Source organism: Chroicocephalus ridibundus, chromosome 20, assembly GCF_963924245.1.
Source record: "Chroicocephalus ridibundus chromosome 20, bChrRid1.1, whole genome shotgun sequence".
Classification (NCBI taxonomy): Eukaryota; Metazoa; Chordata; class Aves; order Charadriiformes; family Laridae; genus Chroicocephalus; species Chroicocephalus ridibundus.
The window spans coordinates 6,626,253-6,646,197 of NC_086303.1; the positions used below are offsets into that span (position 1 = coordinate 6,626,253).

The window sequence follows — 19,945 nt, forward strand, 5'->3', positions numbered from 1 at the left end:
AAATATTCAGACCCGTCTGTACATCATAATCATGTTCAAATCACCTTGGCTCTGCTTTATAAAGGCTTAAATCCTGAAAGCTCTTTTGCATCAGCATAGAAGATGCCACTTGTTAACTGATTTCTCCTACGGAAACTTTTTCTGTCTATCTCATCTGTCCACTTTTCAGCGTCTTGGCTGTGTCTGTTGGAGGGCACAAACTGTGACTTTCGCCTCAGGCTGACGGCAGAAACCTGGAGCATTAAGCTTAGTAAAGGAGTGGTGTGAGCAACTCGAATGCTAGTATACAATAATTTATATGAGAGCTTGATAAAGCCACCATCATGTTCATTTCTTTTGAAACTGTTTAACTGTGCACTAGTGCTTTTTCATGGAGGTAATAGCCGGAAAATCTTAACTTTCCAGTTGTTGCCATTTTTTATAAACTGGTTCTTTGTCTTCTGAATTTCCTTGGAATCAACAAGAATTTGTGAGCTGTCAGCCACTCCAGGAAGGAAAAAAGTAAACAAGGACAAGGGTGGAGCCTTCTGAAGGTTTAAATATTTCTCCTCAATACTGTGACCCGGCTCCAAGCATTTTTGCAAAGCTCATTTTGCTATAAATGGGTTGAGTATTGCTGGGAAAACAACTCACAGCAAAAGTGTTCACAAGAAGCTCGTCTCTGAAGCTGAAAGAGGCCCCTGTAATCGTCTCCTTCTGGAAATGTCCGAGCTCAGGGCAGATGTTTTGCTTCTCCTTGCTAATTTTATTAATAAACTCAAAGTATTACACTAGGCAAAAAAGTGAAGTAATTAAGAGCTTGACTTTTTTTTTTTTTTTTGCAAAGAGGAATATTAACAGCGCATCCTATGCAGCGGGTGAATGAAGACCCCCTTTGGAGGCAAAAGCCAAGGAAAAGGGGTGGCCTTTCCCCAGGGTGAGATTATGCTGCTGCTGGCACAGCCGTGCTCTGCAGAGACACTCGCCAGCCCAGGGACCACCAGTGGGAAGATGATCCTTAAGGATATTATGCCTGTCTTTTAAAAAACCTTTTGTCGTTCCCCAGTTTTCTCCCACTTTTCCAAAGCATGGGGTTCGTTGCCATTTCATTGCCGTACTCTTCCGAAGCCTTTGGTCACACGCAGAGGGAGAAAGCTGCGTGCTGCGGGATGAGAGCTCACAGCTCCCTTACACTCTGCACACGGACGTGAGCTCTCTGCTCTCTTGTGCCATAAGCAGTTGCTTGAGAAACATGTTTAAGTAAACGCAGGCAGTTTAACTGAATTTCTAAGACCACAGCCTCCAGGAAAAGAGCATCAGCTTGCCAACCTGCCTAATTTGGCACTTGCATGGTGTTTTATCACTTTGATTTTTCAGTTTGTGTTTTTCATTTTCAGATCTTTTATGACCTGGTCAGACAGATAAATAGAAAAACACCAGTGGAAAAGAAGAAGCCTAAAAAGAAATCATGTCTGCTGCTTTAGACTCCCATCGTGCAGCAGCTCTGAGCCAGGTAAGAGGTGTGAATTCCACCCACAGCTCGGGACCCTGAGCGACTCCCAGCAGAGAGAGGACTCGCTCCCCTTCCCTCACTCCTCGTCCTTTGGTCTGCTCCCAAATATAAAATTCTGCATTTGTTGGACTTTCTAAGAAAAGACACTTCTACTGACTGACCTGGCAGAGGAATATCTGCTTCTCTCCCTTTCCCCTTTTGCTTGGGTTGATGAGTGCGACGGAGCAGGAACTTCCCTTTTACTCTTGCAGGTTCTGTTTTGTGACCCCGTGCTCTGGGCCACCATGGCTCAGTTTTGCTTCCTTTTTATCCTCTGCTGAAATGTGGTACCATCTATGTATTTGTGTTATTGGTGCAGCTGCCGTCCCGGTCCTGTGGGGACAACGGCAAATTGTTTTGGGTGGGATGTGGATTTCAGTGGCGCAGAAATAAAAAGCTGCCCACCAAAAAAAAACCCCAAAACAAAAATGAAAAAAAAAAAACCACCCCAAGGTTAGACATAGCTATAAATAATCTTCCTGTGTATCTTGGCAGGGTACTCCATGTGCTTACAGCTCTTCTCTCGTGCTCCCAAAAGAAAACAGCATTTCTGTAGCTTCAGGTTTTGGACAGAAATACCAGCCAGGCTGCCCGCGAGCTGGTGGCGTGTTGGCACACATGAGCTGCGTGGCACTGTCGGAGGCAGGGAGCGTGCGGGGTAAACGGCCCGTCTGGGCGCTAGGAAGTGAGAAGCGGTCAGAAGGCAAGTCATCTCCCGGGTGGTGGGTGCAGCACGAAGCATGTCCAGCCTGCGAGGCAGCGGCAGGAGTTGGGGAGGAATGGACTCTCCGCAGCGCTGGGGCTGGGCCGGCTGCCTGCGCGACCCGAGCCTGCACAGACCAACAGCTTCTGGCGACTGCTGTGACCCGTCAGAAGCTCTCTGTTCTGTTCCTTAGTTTCATAAATAGGTGCAGTGTAGTGGGCAAAGCGACTCAAGCACCCTTGTCCTACAGGGTTTAAAACAATCTCCTGGTCGTAGAAGGATTTTGGGGATGAATTCCTGAAAGCAAGTGGCTCCGTCTCTGCCAGATCTGAAGTTCATGCTGTAGATGGCCATTTATGTAGCCCGGGTTTCACTGAGCGTAGGATAGGTGGAGCTCTGCAGTTAACCCGGCTTCTAATGACTTGTGCTTTATTGATTGATGAGTCTCTTACCCTGAGCTTCGAATGCCAGAAAAGAATAGCTTAGGGTTGTGGGGAAACAATGGCTTTAGGAAAAGCGCTTGAGGAGTACTCTCAAGTGGCTTTTCCTGTTCCTCAGGTGATATATCTGATTTTGGGTAGTGTGGTGTCGCCCAGGATGAGGTGGTCCCTGCCGGGCTCTGTGTGGCTCTGCCCGGGATCCCACGCTGCGGAGCCCGGCGTAGCGCCGGGACAACTGCTGAGGGAGTTCCTGCGTTCAGTCAGTCGCTGATGAGCCTGCTCGTGACGCTGACTCCTACCCGTGCCCCCAGATCTGCTCTGGGTGGTCAAAACACTTCACGGTGTCTCTCTCATTCTTTGTAAATCTCTTCCCAGTTCATTGCTTGTTGTTAGAGCTGGAACAGGGCTCGGGGAGGTCTCCAGCTCATTAGAGTTTAGGAGCACCTCAGAGACGTAAAAGATGAAATCCCTCTCGCGTAAATTGTTCATCCGCTGCTGAATTCCAAATCCTCTTGAAGGCTGCCAGTCTGGTAACGCAGAGGAGCTGCCGAGCGCTGCGGTTAACCCGGCAGAGCGGCGGGGTGGCGGCTGGCTGTCACTGTCACTGTCACTGCCCTGCGCCGGGCAGGGCAAACAAGAACTTGTTTCTCAGAGTTACAGTTCCCAGAGTCTCCTTTCTTTCCGTACCTGCGAACTCGGAGGACGGTAGGAACAAACCCCGGTGCTGGAGGAAGACGAGCTCTTCCCGCTGAAACGCGGCCTGGTTTTGCGGGGCTGGGTGCGGGCCGTTGTCCGGGGAAGCTGTCAGGAGATCCCTCCTCTCGTGGGCAGGACGAGCAGCGTCCCTCCATCATCTCTTTCTTTACTTTTTCTAGATTTGCAGGAATGAAGAACTGTTGCCTAAATGGAAAGTGCCAGCATTCCCGACTTCAAAACCTTATGGAAATTAATAACATATCTGAAGAAGCTTCTCCTGTTTTTATATACTACGAGAAGAATTTAGATCTTAAAATGGTTTGCACACAGTCCCCGGAAAAAGAAATTGCTCTGTGTATATCTCTTGGAAATCTAAGACAATAATACTCCTCCTTTGCAATAGCAGTTAACAGATGTGAAAAGAAATATAATTGACTCTAGTGTATGATTATACAAAGGAGCATGGATGCATTTCAAATGTTAGATATTGCTACTATAATTAAGATTTCATATTGACCCTTTTATCATAATTTCTCCCCATCAAGCACTAAAAATGTTCCACCATTATATTTTATATCTATAACTATAGATATATATTATCTGAAATTTCCCTTTGAACTCACTGCAACAAATAACTTTTTTGAGTCATTGACTTCATTTTATATTTAAAAGTTATGGAATATCATTATTTTCATTCTGCCATTATATTCTAATTAAAAATGTTTGTGCATAATGCTTTGGAAAAATGGGTCTTTTATAGGAAAAAAACTGGGATAACTGATTTCTATGGCTTTAAAAGCAAAAATATATAATATACTAAACCAACTCTAATATTGCTTCTTGTGTTTTACTGTCACAGATTAAATTACAGCTTTTATGAATGATTAAATTTTAGTACATTTTCATTTTGTTTCTGTGTTTTTGTTACGGTTTCCAGGCTTTGGTTTTTATACTTTTTTTTTTTTTTTTTGTGAATTCCTCTTCCATTCTGGTAGATGGAGTATTTTGTTAAAGCAAATCCCACCAGTATGTCGTTATGCTGATGCGATGTCTTCACGCCCCCTCCTTGTTGGATGTATTTAATCATACACACAGTGAAGTACAGAAAGCTACTTTTAATTAGTTTTGTATATTCTTTTGAATGTTTAACGATTGTATTCTGCAAAAAATACTTCCTCTGTACAATTATTTTTATATGTACAAATTTGGTTAAATGCTGTATGAAGGTCTGACTTCTACGATGCTCCTCGGTGTCACACGATGGTGTCCCTTGGGGTGGAGTCCCCGTGGTGGCAGTGCCCGTGCCGAGCAGGAGCCCGCGGTGATCCCTCACGCTCAGCGTCTCGACACGGAGCTGTGCAGGTGAGAGTTGGTTCTGTCTAAACACAATTTCAACAAAGCAAACGGCGGCTGTACGTTTCTAGACAAAATCTGGGCAGCCTTACCTGATCTGCACAGTCAGCTGAAGGGGTTTCTCTTTCATTTGGGGTTTGTTGGGGTTTGTCTCTCCCCCCCCCGCCCCCGCCAATGCCTGTTGGTTTCATAGAGTTTCAAAGAGCGGGTATGAAGAGACCCGTGCGTGCTCTGCCCCGATCCTCCTGTGTGTGCGCAAGTGAAAGAACAGCTCTGGGAGCTGCGGGGCCCCCGTCCCGTCCTCGGTGTGACGCGGCTGCAGTTCCTGCAGTGTTGGAGGACTTGCTCCTGCTTCGCTTCTGCGTAAGTGAGAAGAGAAATGTATCTTCACAGTGGAGAGAACTCAGGACCGACTTTGTCCTGGTTGTTTAAATGGGAAATCTAAATGTGAGAGCTGGTGAACAGTTGTTCCTGGACCTGTTGTATAGTTTTATTGGAAACCAAGGGGGAGAAATTTCTATAAATAGGTTTTTCTAAATCTGTGTTACTGATGCAGCTGAATTATACAGAGATCCCAGTTTCTAAATGCAGCCCAGACTGGATGAAAATATTTGGATGACGATAATGTGAACACATCTGCCTACTTACAAGCTACTAGGACAAACGTAGTTACTTAGCTGGTTGTCTTCAGCCTACCTTTGCGCTTCCTTTTTCAGGAGGAGCAGAAGCATGGTATTTGCAGGTTGGTTACCTTTACTAAATGTAAAAATATTTTAGTAATAAAGTAATTTTAATGTACCTGCTGATTGCTAGATGTCTCTTCTATAAAAATGGAAACCTAACCTGAATTTTCTAGCCACGGTGCGGTACGTAAGTTCATCACACCCGATTTCACAAATGCAAAGTGTGTTTTATCTGGAAAAGCGGGCGATGGCTGGGGGGGCGCGGGGACGGGGCTGCTGTGCCGTGTCGCTGCCCAACTCTGCGTCCCTGCAGCGGCTGCCGCCGCGTAACCGCTTGCTCTGGGGAGGGCAGGCGAGTCCGGCCCCCGCCGCGGCACCGTTTGCCGGAGCGGGCTGTGCCGGAGCCCCCCGGGCCGGCTCCCAGCGGCGGGGGCGGGGGCGCCGCGGGGAGACGCCGCTGGGACGGGGGGGGGGGGGGGGGGGCGCTGGGGGCTGCCCGGCGGAGGCGGGGGGGGGCCGGCGGGGCCCGGGGCGCTCTGCCTTGCGGGCCGGGCGGTGAAGGGGGTGCGAGGGCTGCCGGGAGCGGCGAGGGGCGGGAAGCGGCTCCCGGGGCGCTCTGCGCCGCTAGATGGCGGTGTCGGGCAGCGGGTGAAGGCGCCGGGGACTCCCCGCGCGGGGTGACGGGGTTTGCGGGGTCCGCCCCCCCCCGCGGGACCCGCACCGCGCCCGCCTCCGCGCTGCCGGGCGGGGTGGTTTGTGCCTCTGGGGGCTTTTAGCACAATAGCCCCGGCTCTGCCCTTAGACGCACCGCCGCAGGTGACACGGGGTTTTGTGTCCAGACAGCCCGTCCTGAAGCACTCGGTGTTTAATCTTCCCCTGGGTTAAAAATGGGTTTGCTGAAGCGTGTCCTGAAGAAAGAGCGGAATAAAAACCTTCCAGTAGTCGCTTGCTTCCGCTTGTGACCAGCATCCAGTCAAGCAAAGTAACATTTTGCTCCGAGGAAAGGAGCACATTTAAAATTTCAACGAAGCCCCGCAGTCCCCAAAGTCATCCAGCTCCTATTTGTGTTGATTTGAGCCGTGCACAAATTCAGCCCCTGATTCGCTGCTGTCTGTGCAAATACGCTGTTCTTGAACTTCTCAGTCTGTATTTATCTATTTTCTGTGTTATCTAAAGGTTATTTTAAACCACATTTTCCCATCTAATGTAGGTCGGAGCCTTACATTACCAGGTAAGGGCCTGGTAACGCCCTGCATCGCCAGAAAGTTGTAATTGCAAGTTTTCATTTTGATCCAAACACAGAAGCAGGAGCTGTGGAAGGAGACGTCACGTCTTCAGGAAGAGCAGCGATGCTGCTGCAGGAGAGACGTGCTGTTGCAGAAGTCACCAGAGCTAATGAATGTTTTATTTATGTTGCCAGGACTGGGCACTGAAGAGCTGAGATTGAATTTTTCGGCAGACACGGTGCCGCTTCAGTGCGTGGCCGGGCAGGAGCCATCCCTCCTCCCGTGGATGCTCTGCAGCCTGAGCCCGGCCCCGGCTGCAGCGTCGGCCCTGCCGCTGCGGAGCCTCCCGGGCTCTTCCCAAAGCCAGACAAGCCGGCTGCAGGAGGAGGGAGAGGAGCCGCCCTGGGAGGTCCCCAGCAGCATCACGAAGTGGCAGCACAAAAGAAGAAAATGCCCAGCAGCAAACCCAACGCCCGGCCGAGCTCAGGGCCTCTGGGGCTTCCTGGACTTTTGTCTGGGCTTCGCTACCAGTGAAGGCGTTCAGCCGCCAAGGTGCCGAGCGGGGTTTGTGATGGTTTCACCCACCACTCACCTGGAAAACCAGTTCCCCTTCCCGAGGGTGCTGCTGTGAGCAGGGACAGGAGCTGCTCCTGCTCCTGCTCCGCTGCCGGCACCTCGGGGGCTGCTCTGCCCGCGCCGGAGCCGGGGACTGGCAGGTTTGGCCAACGTTTGCCCTCCGAGTCCCCAGCCCGGGGCAGCTCAGTGCAGAGCCCCAAGCCAGCTCTAGAAACAGCCTAATTAGAGGCTATGCCAGGGCTAATTAGCCGTGCTGCAAGCTCGCAGTTGCCCTGGCACAGTGCTGTGCTAACGTGGCTGCTCCTGGCCGGGCTCTGGGCTTCAGCTCAGTTACTTGCTAATCCCAGCGTTGGGAAACAGCGTTTGTATTATCCTGGGACTGAAACAAGCCTTTTCTCCCTCACTTCGCAGAGAACTTGCACACAAGTAAACTCAGCTCATTCCTCGTGTCTGTCAGCAGCAGGCAGAGGCCAGAGCGGTGAGTGACACCCCCTCGTCTACAGCGTCCGGGATCCTCCATCCCTCGTCTCCAACAGGATGCGCTTCGGAGGGAGCAGCAGGGGAAGATTAAATCAATTGTCAGAGATTTTGGACAAGTCAGTGCCGCAGCTGGAGTTGCAGCCCTGTGCGGAAGCCCAAGGTGCCCGTCCTGCTGCCCTGGCCTTGTCAGCTCTTGACCAAATCCCGATTGCACCAGCGCTTTTGGGACAGAGGAATCGTTTAGACGAGCCCGACTCCGCCGTAGCGCTGGCCCCGGCACGGCCGCTCTCGCAGTCCCAGGCAGAAGCCCGAGTTCAAACATCCATGGCATTTTCTTTGGGTGGTGCCCGTGTTTAAGGCCAGAAGCCACCCTCTTTGCTGGCGGGTCGCGGTGGCTCGGGGGTGCATAAGGAGCCCGTTGTGCCGCGGTGGGAGGATGCTTCGGGCGCTGGCAGCGCTCCCGTGCTCGTGCCTGCGGGCTGGGCGGCAGCAGCACGGGCACGGACGGCAGCTGCTCTGCGCCGCTGCGGCCCCAGATCCAGCAACAAAGGACAAATTCATGGGGCCGAGCACACTGGGGCATTATGGAGCCCGGCGAGGCAGCGCCGGCAGCCTCTGGCCGCTGGCAGTGGGTGACGACCACCTCGTGCTGTGCTGAGGGACCACCTTTGCTCGCAGGATGCTGCCAGGGGCTCCCGGGATTCGTTTCCATGGAGCACTGTTTCGCAGCCAAGAAACCTGAGAAACCTCTGGGTGTCCTTCAGAACGACCCCACGGAGAGCAGCAGCCGCCGCCAGCTCAGCTCCTCAGCAAAATCCAAGTTAACAATAATCTTGCCTTTTTTTCCCCGCAAGTATTTTAAATACAAATCAAGCTTCTTGCAGCCCATTTTGAGTGAATTACGGTGGAGCTGAGTGGAAGCAAGCGGTGCTGCAGCTCTGCTGCCCTTCCCTCCCCAAGCGCGTACAAATCATCAGCCAAACTGACTTCAGCTGCGTTACCCCTTGGCTCAGCCTTCCCCGGGCTCGGTGTGTGGATGCAACATTTTGGGGGCACAGACATCCAGCGTCCTACGACCATTTTTCATTTAGCCGTGGAAATAAGCAGTGTCAAACTGCCGCGTCAGTGTGGCTTAAATTCACAGGAGAAGTCATTTGATTTGAAGCAGTTTATGTTATTAAATATGACTGCACAGGCGCCCCTGCGGGATAATCCCGTATGATAAATGATGTTTGAAACGAGGGAGACCCGATCCTGGCTGTCTCCCACACCGCGCACGGTTCATCTGCAGGAAGAGGGAAAGGCACGGCGTAATCCCGGAGCAAAGGGCAGAGGCTGGACTTCGGCAAACCCGCAGCTCAACCTGCGCTGCCATCGGCCCAGAGCGTCACAGCAAAGACAAACTGAACTGGAGCATCTTTCCGTAACGCAGCAAAGCCAACGCTTACGTCCCCGCGGGTTTCTCTCCTGTAACGCGCTCCTCGGTCAACTGACTCCCGATATTGTCTAGTGCAGAAGTACCAGAATTCTGGCAAGAAACCTAAACGGCAAACAGAAGCCTCTTGTTTTCTGAAATCCCACTGGAAACATACATGAATTTAAATGGAAATAAGAGAAAGCATCCATTTTCTGCAGGACCGCGGCACAGAGAGGTGCTTATTTGTCCTCTCAGTGTATCGCAGGCCGTGACTGAGCAAACGATAACACGTGCTTTGCTGCCCTTGGAGTGAAGTTTTCTGACCTGAATGTACTGACTCAGTTCTGACATGAAAATCCATTCAGGGCCCTGGTGCTGGGGAGGATGAACGTGCCCGTTGGCCGCAGCCGCTGGCCCACAGGTCGCTCCGGGGCTGGGAGGCAGCGCCCGCACCCAGCCGGGGAGGGCAGAAACACCAACCTCGGTTTAAGAGAAACCACGTTGAATGTATGGTCTTGTCATCGGTTGGGACTTCAACAGTTAACTCTTTCAGTGCCCTCTCTCTGCTTTTCTCCAAGAAACTCTCGATGTCCTGTTCCTTAGCGGTTGTTTAAGGGTTTCCTCATTACCAGTGAACTTTCAGAGCTCTTCCAAGATGTTAGAAGAACAGAGCGTCCTCAGGAGGTGGAGTCGAGCTAAAGGAGTCCTCTAACAATGGCCCCAGCTCTCTGAAACCCCAGAAGCAGAGTCGTGGCTGCTGGGGGACGGCAGCCTCCGCTCCTGCCTTGGCAGGTCGCTCCTGCGGTCGCCGACGGAGGGGAGACGCGGGGAGCCTCTGCCGGGAGCTGCGGCCGTCAGCCCCAGCCCCAGCCAGGTTTTACGAGTCGGGATGACAGGGGAGCAGAGCAGAAAGCATGGAAGCTGCTCTCGGGGCTGGCGTTCGCGGCTGCTCGGGCTCCGTGCACCCGAGCCATACAATGTCGCTGCGTAAAAACCGCCGTGTGACGGTGTCACAGCTGGGCTGTCCCGCAGCGCATTTCACACCAGTTTTGGCAGAAGTGGGACCTGGATTTGCTGCACTCCTGAGCTCAGGGTATTCCCCTTTATTCCATACATAATCAGTGCCTGATCAGCAGCCGACAGGCAGCTTTTGGCCCTCTCCTTCTGAAACAATCGGTGTTTAGGGCTTGACCGGGAAGGATTTGGTGTGAGATAAGCTTCCCAGAGTGGGGCCAGGACTGAAGTAATAACTGAATAAGTGTGAGGTGGCAAATGAGACACGTAAGGATGAGTCAGAGCAGCTGGAGGCAAAGCCACTGCCCTTGGGAAGGAGGGAAAAGGCTCCTCGGTGTCTCTCCGCTGCTGGGACCGAGCTCTTTGAGCTGCCAGAAGCAGATTTTCCAGGGGAAAGGCTGGGGAGGGGTTTCCCCGGGGGCTGTGCTGGGGTGCCCGGCCCCGAGCCCCGCTGCAGCCCGCGCTGGGTGCAGGGCTGGCACCCGCCGCTCTCCCGGGGCTTGGCCCCAGCGAGGGAGGCACAACGTGCCCGAACACCCCCTGGAGCTGGGGCTCAGGGCCAGCCGCGTTCCCGGTCGCTGCAGTCAGGTGCCTGCCCCTGGAAAACGCGCATTATGGGAGCTGTGCGTTCCTAACGGCGTTGGGGGTGTGCTGTTGCCGTCTCACTTCACTTCTGTTGGATTTCCCACTTCCTTTAATTTTTTATCAATCTGTTTGGTTGCTGCTCTCAGTAGAGACGGCTCTATGGGAAGTAGAAGAAATCAAGTGTTTATTTTTAGAAACTGAAAAAAAGAGTTCAACCCAAGGCAAATACAATTACTTCAGGTTGCACGCAGGCTTCTGAGAAGCAAAGAAGAAATATTTTCTAAGTAGCAAATGCCCTAAAGCCCAATGCCATGAAGCCACTGTGCAATGAGAGCATCCCTTAACCATTTGAGGAATAGATTTAATTCCAGGGGGCTGGGAGCTGTTGCTGGCTGCCTGCTCCGGACGCCCCCACGCTGCAGCCCAGGATGTGCCCCATCCCACCCCATCCCATCCCATCCCATCCCACCCCATCCCACCCCATCCCACCCCATTCCCTGGCACAGGGGAGCCGAGCGGTCGCTGCTGCTCCTGGCAAAGCCCCTCCGCCTCTTTCAGCCCAAAAGCTGCCTCCATCCTCTGGGACATTTTTCTGCTTGAAGGGGCCGCCCCGATGCTATTCCTGGACCAGTTTTAGGGCATGTGTTGCCCGAAGCTTCTGCTGGGTTGTTTCTGGAGAGCTCGTGGCTGGGGGAGACAGAAGGGGTGGGGGAGAGACTCCTCGGCTGGAAGCTTTCACTCTGTAATTATCCTGAACAAGAGACTCTGAGCTAAATCTCTGTTTCTCTCGCTCTGCCTGAGCGAACACAAAGAGGAGAAAAGGACTGAGCCAGACAATTAAAACAAGCAATAAAATTGCACAGAGAGGTCCGTGGAATGATTTTTCCTTGACACGCTCGCCCCCAACAAGTGCCACATGCCCTGTGTATAAATAGCAGCTGCCCAGACTTGCTTAATCATCCCATTGTTGCTTTATAATATTAATTAAACATTCCTCTGGGATTGTTTGCATCCTAATTAAGTCGGAACTTACAAAAGACGGTGAAGAAACCAAACAAGTGTGTGCTGGGGGACGCACAACCCGATTTTGCTAAACTGTGTGCAGCTGTGTTTAAAAAAAAATATTAAAATTGCAGGAGGACTGGGGTTAAAAGCATTTTTAATGGTCAACAAGGATGAGGACTGTTTGTTTAACTGCCCTTGGGGATGGAGAGCGGGTCTTTGCTGCGGGGGCGTTTGCAGGGAGAGCTGGGGGCGGCTGTCTGGGCGCTGGAAGGGACGAGCGTCTCCCCCCGTCAGCGGGACACGAGCGAATCGTCCCTGGCAGAAACCTCCGATATCAAAGGGCCAATTAATCCGCAGCTGCTCCGTGAGGGGGGACGGGGACGGCGGGGGACAAGGAGCTTCTTGAATGGCGTTCAGCCGCCCCACGCGGGCGGCAGCTGGGGGCCGGGGCTGCGGCATCGCCGCCTCCCGCGGGAAGAGGAATCCGGAAAATCCCCGCGGGGCCGGGGCTGTGCAGGTGGGAGTGGGGCAACTGCCGTCCGGCAGCGGACCTGCGTCAATACCCGCGTGTGATAATATTGTGTTGCAGCGCGATGCCGCCTCGCTGACCTCCCCAGCGCTGGTGGAGATCCAGCCGGGGACATCTTCCCCGCGGGAACGAGCCACCACGGTCACGTCCCCGGCCTGCCGGCTCGTCCTCCCCATCTTCTCCTTTCATGTAGCCAGGAAGACTCGAGCACATTGTTCCCAACTCAGACTCATGCACCCTGCAGGGATGTACTGTGAATTACTTCCCAAATTATGTGAGTAATTAAAATCAATGAGAGGGTATCCTGTTAAATAACGTAATTAGATGAGCGTAGCAAGCAAGATGAGTGCAATAGCGTTTTTGTTCTCCTGCCTGGAGACAGCTTTTAACTCTTTCCCTCTTGTCTCTTCCCGGGAAAGGCAGGCAGGGCTCCTCGGTGTGTCCTCGGCCGTGCTGCTCCGCACGCTCCGCTCTTGCCGACGCTGGGGTTATTCCGGGACCTCCAAAGCCTCTGCCTGCTTCCTCCAGGGCTTCTTCCAGACACAGGATTTTCTTCCCCCTCAGCCCCCATCTCTGGTACACGGAGGACACTCTGGCGATGCTGCGACTTGAAGCCCATGAACTGAAAAATCAGAGACAATGGAATTGACCATCCACTTTAATTTAAGACTGAGGCAAATGAAAATAATGTCTCATCACTCCAGTGACTGGAGTGTAAATGGGGGGCCCCACGGGGTGGAAATGAGGATTGATCTCGAGGTGCATAATGAATTGTCTGAGCCCTGCGGACGAGGCGCAGCCGCAGGTACGCGGCCTGGAGGGAATCTCCCGGTGCCGGCTCTTCCCACTGCGCGACGCGGGTGCGGGGCCGGGCGGGATGCGCGGCAGCTCGGGCTGGGGCAGCCCGGAGCGAAGGGCTCGGTGTACGGACATGGACGTTTACAAAGGCACCGTAGGTTTAACGCGTTGTCTTAATGCCAGAGGAAACTAAGCGGCTGGGGAACCCAAGTGCTAGGAGTCATTTTTGTTCTATTTCTGCCTGTTCCAGGCCAGGGGCTGAAGCCTCAGCCCATTAAGAGCCACACGTGGGTAGTTCTTTCTTTCTGCATGGAGTGCTGTTAACTCCGAGGGGGCTGGGGTAAGGGTAAAGGCATCTGGCCAGATGGCTCTCATTGCAGGGCTGGGATCTAAATAATTAATTTATAGTATCGTGTTCTTGACTTTGCTGTCTCCCAAAGGAAGCGCTGAAAAGTCCTTAACTCGGTGCTTATTTTTTCCAGCTGCGATGTGCAGAGAGGTGAGTCTACGCATTCTGTTTTATTTTAAGCTTGTTTGTGATTTTTCCAAGGTAGTGAATTCTTGCAAAGATGTGTCACATCTAATTGCAGTTGTCACATTAAATCATATTATGGCAAAAAACCTGAACCCCTGCAGGGACCATAATCCCCTCCGGTAGGGATAGGAGGAAATGTACCTTTGACATGCTGCAGGAGTGACAGGTTGTTCCAGAAGAGATTTCAACGCGCGCACAAAGGGCATGAGCTTCATTGAGCCCTCGCCATGCGGCGGCAGACGTCTCCCCCGCCCGGGTTGGATGCCAGCACCGTCCCCGCCAGGCAGCCACCCCATCACCTGCCGTGCTGCTCGTGGCCTGGGGCTCGGCACAGGGCGGCCAGAGCCTATCCTGTCCCGTCCCGTCCCGTCCCGTCCCATCCCATCCTGTCCCGACCTGCCACCTCGCAGCAGGGCAGGGTGGCACCGCTCTTCCTGAGCAGAGGGCGAGGAGGTGGGAGGAATCGCCCGCCGGGTGCAGGTTTTCCTGTTTTACAGACGGGGTAAGAGTGGCTCATCCCGTCCATCTTAGAGTGATTTAGAGGTGCCATAGAACTCTGCAGAAGGAGGACTTTAGCTCCGCTTTTCCTGACAATGCATCTTATCTCCGGTGAATATCCCAAGACTCTGCAGCTGCAAGCAGAGTGTTTGTTCCCACTCATGTTAGGAGACACCTTAAGATGGCAAATAACACAGATATTCCATGAAAAGCTCAGCTACTTTTGCTACCAGCACTGCTAACGCCAGTGATGTGTTTGAAAACCAGGTGAGCAGCAACTAGAAAGATCCCCTTTTGAATTCTTTTAAATCCAGGGGACCCAGTCTCTCCTTTTTAGAAGCAGAGCTCAGTTCAGGGTACCAGAAACTCCGTACAAAACCGCCCACGACTCGTTTCCCCACAATTAGCAGGAGTGCATGCAGATCAGGCAGCTGCGCGCACAAACGCCTGGCCTTTGGGTGCAAACCCTCAGTAATTGGTCTGGAACGGAATGAACAGACCAGGAGGGGGAAAGTCTGAGCCGGTCGCTGGGGAGAGCTGCAGCCGAGTGACCCCAGAACGGGACCGAATGCCCGCAGCGTCCTCGGGGCTGTGCAGGGTTGTGTGATCACGGCCCCGGGGAAGGGAACGCGCTGGGCACTGCGAGGACGTGGGCAGCGGTGGCTCCCAGGGCCTGAGCTGCTCCTTTTGCCCTCGCAGGGGTGAGGGAGGGACCAGGTCCCCCAAGTCCCCAGGACACTTCTCCCGGCTGCCTTTGGCCGTCGGCGCTGGCTGACAGGAATGCTCCTGGGCTGGAGGCGGTTGGCAGAGCCGTGGGCACATGGACGTGCTCGGGGAGCGTGTTCCTTGCCACGTTACACCACTGCCTGCCACGGCCGCTGCCCACGCGGCTGCCAATGCGGCTACAGAGTCACTAACTGGGACCTCATTCCATGCTGCCCTTCAGGAGGGACCTGGTGCTGCAATGCCTTCAGTCTGGAGCAGGGGTGAAAGATTCCGCAATGTTCCTGCGCTCTGGAGTCACCCGTCAGTCCTCCGAGGAGCTTTTCCAGCCCCAGAAGGTTGTAACAGACCACGGAGGACAGAAAATACAATGCAGGGGCCTGGAGGGACCCTTCAGTTATCCCAACTAGGCGAAGGCAGGTTGCTGTCAGCGTAAGCACTTAAGAATAAAGCAACTGCTCCATCGGGCAGTGGCTTTTCTCAGCCCCAGCGTCTCCCCCCCGCTCCCTGCGCTTCGGAGCGCTGGGAGGTGACGGCCGCCTGCTCTGCCAGCCCTCAGCCCGGCGCTGCCTCCGCGGGGCTGGCACCGACGGAGCACGGGGACTAATTAAACCTGACAGAATGTCGCGTTCGTTATCTCTAGGTTCGAGATGTCACATTGCTCACTCCAGCCCGATGTCGCGAATGCGGCGAAGCCCTCTGGGAAGGTCCAGCCTGAATTGCCGGCTTGGTCTGTCCGTGAGGGAGCAGATCTCCCTCCTGGTTGCCTGAGTGGTGGGACTCCCCCAAGCCCCCCCGGGGCCAGCACCGGGGCCGGGTGGTGAAGCCGGCACGAACGCCCCTGTGCCACGAGCACCCGGCTCTGCTCCTGCCAGAGCGGCTCCTCTGCCCACGGGACCCGGTGCCAGCCTGCGGGAGGAGGTGACAGCGGTGACCAGGGTCAGCCCAAAGCTGCGCTCCCTCCTCTCCCACACCACATCCAGCCCCTTCCCCCCGCGCCGGCGGCAAGGCCAGGGTGGGCTTTGGTGCAAAGGGCAGGGCAAGGGTGGGCAGGGACCCCCCATCTCCCCCCGCATCCTGGAGCCGGTGTCCTGCTGCGGGGGAGTTCAGCGTGCATTTATAGCATGTCGGGAAGTGCCTCCCGAATCCACCTCCAGCCGGCCCAAGGTGAGGACCGACACAGGATCAGCCGCTTCTTCTTTGTGGGATATCGATTTTCCCCCTTTCTCTTTCCTGTTCAGCGACAGCCAAGAAATCTGAGCCAGCTCAAGGCTTTGCTCAACACCGATATTGCAGGAGACGCTCCTGAAACAGGCGCAGATGAGAAGCCGCTGGAGCGGGCCAGGACCGACCCCCCGGCTGCGGAAAGGGGGGATCGGCCCCAGCGGGAGGCTGAGCCGGGGCAGAGCTGAGGGGCTGTGGGGGCTCCCCCAGCGCGGCCACAGCCCAGCCTCGCCGGAGGGAAATTGCTGCAGAAAACCAGGGTTTATTTATGCTTTAAAAGCAGGACCCGGGACTGCCTGCCAGCTGGAAGGGGGTACGACTCCTCCATTAGAAATGCCACGTGGATACAAATGAACTTGAACAAAAGCAAAGAGAAAGAAAATACAGCCTCTCTCTGCAGAGACAAGGACGCTGTGGCTTAGTTTTTGGCGGTCCTGCGAGGAGCAGGGAGTTGGACGCGATGATCCTTACGGGTCCTTTCCAACATGAGATATTCTATAACTTCTATTCTATAACTAATATTCTGTGACTATAACTTCTATGACTATGATTAAAGGAGCGTAGTCCAGTTTTCAGAAACACTGCTTAAAGAAGTAGAAGCGATTCTGCTGCTGATTAATAATACGATGAAGGTGACTGGGAATGTGCTGGAGTGAATAAAACACTGCTGGACTTGGAATAAAATGGGTCTTAGTTCAGCAAGGATGTGGCAATTTGTTTCTTTCTTGCCGGATTCAGTACACGGGGAATTGAGGGGAAATTGTTAAATTTGCTCAGTCTCCAGTCAGAGCGGCTTTCAGGTTCGTTAGGCACATCAGCACGGATGGTTAACGGGGACAGAGCTGAGTATCGTTAGGGAAGATGAGCTCTGGCTCCGGGGAGGCTTCAGCAGCGGCGCAGATTTTCAGGGCACGTGGCTCCTCGGCTTCAGCGCGTAAATAGTAAATACAACCTGTGTCAGTGGGAAAGGCCAGCGCGGCAGGCAGCAGCCAGCCGGTATTTGCCTTTCCTCTTGCCCAGCATTAGCTTAAGAAGCCCCATCCCATTGTCAGAAGAATAAGCTGTGAAATGGTTTTGAAAATAAAGGCTTTTTAATTACAGGCACATTTGAGAGCCTTCTGGAGGCCATCTGGCTGCAGAGCCGGGCGTCAGCGTCGGGCGGGAAGGGGAAGCCCAGGGAGGCAGCGGGAGGAGCAGCTCCTGGAAAAGCCCTCTGTTAATGCTAAGAGCCAAATCCCCTCTGTACACTACGCCAGAGCCAGCAGCCACCCATCGCGGTGGTGCCGGATCCGCCCGGGGGTGGCTGGTGCAGTGCTGTGCTGGGGGCTTTGGAAGGGGCCGGGCTGCGCATCCAACCGAGCAGGAGAGCGGGAATGCTGCAGTCCCCAGTGGCACCTCACGCCTCCTGGGCCGAGCCGCCCCTGCCTCCGGCCCAGCGCCGGGCTCTGGCAGGGGACATTCCGCCCCGGCACAGCGGGGCTCCAGCCACCGCCTGCTCCCCTCGGCCGCAAATACCCGGTGCCGGGGAAGAGCCGCTCCCCTCGTGCCAGGTTACTCATCCCTGGTGTTCGCACGTGATCGGCGTCAAATTAACGCCAGTGCGTTTGATCCCATCTAGGCTTAACGTACCCCAAGAACAGAGATTTCTAATAAATCTGGACGCCCAAGCTTCGTTTGCCGTTGCTGCCTTCCACGGGGCAAGTTCATGGGGGAACGTGTTTCTATAATTATTGTCCTGTGTTTGGTGTTAACCATTCCTTTCAAAGCTGCAGAATACAGCCAGGGCCTCATTAAAGACTGTCATTGTGCTAATTAGGTAGGTTTCATACTTAATAATGGGGAACTATTTCATGGCAGTTTCATGAAAAAAGAGGAGAAAAAGCCATTATAATTTCAGGAAAAGTCCCTGGAGAAGTGAAATGGTAATTCACAAATCCTACCCTGATCTATTAGCAGATCCTGCTCTGGAGACTAAATTAGATAGGATGTCTGGCTTGGCTGATATTCTTTATTATTTGAATGCCTCTTAAAGAATATTTATTACATATTTTTTTTCTCTTAAGAACTTTGAGATCTTGCAATTTTCTAGTGGCTGTTTGAAGCCTAGGACACACTGAATTCACCAGTGCAAACACCCTGGAAAATCCTATTTCGATGCAAAACATCCTTTGAAAGTACACTTAGGAGGCAGAGAGAACACAAATGCATCTGAAACCGTGTTGGGCATTCGGTCAGCCCTCTGCGCACAGTGCCCCGGCAGGCAGCCCGTCCTTCCAAGAAACAAGAAATAAAGCAAACACCACAACCACCACCTCTGTCCTCGGGTCGGCGTCCATCCTCCGTGGTCCCCAAAGCGGAACGCTTGCCCCGCTGGCAGGTGCCGGCAGAAGCGCCGGGAGGAGCAGGGGGTACCGGAGGGTGCCAGGACCCCGGCGGGGCCATGACCCCACTCACGGGGGTGTGGGTGGACGCAGGGACGGGCCCGGCACTGCTGGCCACGGCAGCAGCGACTATTTTGGGTGGGAAAGGAACACGTGGGCAGCAGCTGGGGCCAAGAGCCGCCCTTTCCACGTGAAGCTAGAAACAATAGTGCTTCCTCTGAGCAGGGACAGACAGGGCTGGGTTTAGAGCCGGTCTCTGAGCAGCTCCTCGGCGCAGGCAGGGTGACCCGGTGCTGGCCCGTGGGCCAGGGCAGCTGTCAAGAGCGCGCGGGGCCAGAATGGCTTTTTCTCAAGAGAAACTTCCCATCGGCTCCTCGCGAGATCCCATTGATGGGGAAGTGGCACCGCAACAGCTGCTGGGGTGGGGGATCCGGCGCCGGCAAGGGACCGCGTCTGCTGGCCGAGGGGGTGTGAGCCATCAAGCCCTGGGTTGTGCAGCCTCTGCAGGCGGCTGGGGGAGCGGGCTGGCCGGGGGGTGGCAGATCCCCGAGAACCGCTTTTCCCACGGACTTGGTTCCCAATGTGCGTTTTAGGCTCCAGATCTCCCCATGTCCTGCATAAACACATCCTGTTTCCTGGATAATACATGGCTTTGGAGAGGTAACCACCTGCAGAAACGTCCCCTTCATCTCTTGGCCAAAGCATTGCTGTGGCTGTGGCCCTGCCCCTGCCCCTGCCCCTGCCCCGCGGTGCTCAGCCTGGCCCCTTGCCTGCTGCCACCACACTCCTCACAGCTGAGGGCAATCCTCCTGACAAGCTTAAAAAGCCCCTGGTGTAAGAGCTCAGCTCCCTGGAGCCTTCCTCCATCCAGCATGGTGCTCCTCTCTCCGTGGCGCTCAGCCTTTGGTGCCAGGCAGGTACGGATGGGACGTGCTCCTGGGGTGGGGGTGTCACGGGGCAATGCCCCCGTGCTCGGCGCTCCCACTGCTGCCAGCCCGGCCGGGGGCTGTGTGCCCCGGGATGTGCCTGGGAAGCCCTGGGGTGAGGCCACGCTCTCCGGGGACCGAGGTCAGGGTAGGGAAAGCTGTTGCTCTCTCTCGTGCTACTGCTTATAGAAAGCTCCTTCTCCCCTTTGCTGACCCTATGGAAAGGTTGGTGGGAGCTGGGAGGGCATATTTGTAATGAACAGGATGAACAACTGATAAAAGAGGAGGAAAAGAAAATGCTTCAGAAACAGCCTTTCAGCATTCAGGGAAATGAAGACGGGGAAAAACAACCAGACCTAAAGTTTACGAGGAGGAAAACAAAAGCTTGCTTGCAACTCAGGTTCCTGAAAAAGTGCTGAGCGTCGCTGTCAGATGCTGACCCACTCCTCTCCTTGTATGGGCAGAAACGGGGCTTGTCTGGTGCCTATATTTAATTTGCAAGGGGAAAAAAAAAATCTCCCTCCATGCCTCTGCTCCGCTGGCCTCTCTGCCTTGGGAAGTTACAACAGGAATAGGATTGCATGTTTAAAAAAAAAAGTACTACTGCTGGCACATAAGCCCT

The 19,945-nt window shown here is 54.0% G+C and overlaps 1 protein-coding gene across 2 annotated transcripts in view; it reads left to right on the plus strand.

Moving 5' to 3' along the window:
• The window catches only part of RAP1A (RAP1A, member of RAS oncogene family), a 39,379-nt gene extending 35,104 nt beyond the window's left edge, over positions 1–4,275 (plus strand). For both annotated transcript variants that reach the window (XM_063356387.1, XM_063356388.1), the window contains exons 8-9: positions 1,377–1,492; positions 3,550–4,275. In XM_063356387.1, the coding sequence (XP_063212457.1) occupies positions 1,377–1,463 (87 nt within the window). In that variant the 3' untranslated portion in view covers positions 1,464–1,492; positions 3,550–4,275. The remainder of the gene's footprint in view (positions 1–1,376; positions 1,493–3,549) is intronic.
• Positions 4,276–19,945: the final 15,670 nt, after the last annotated feature.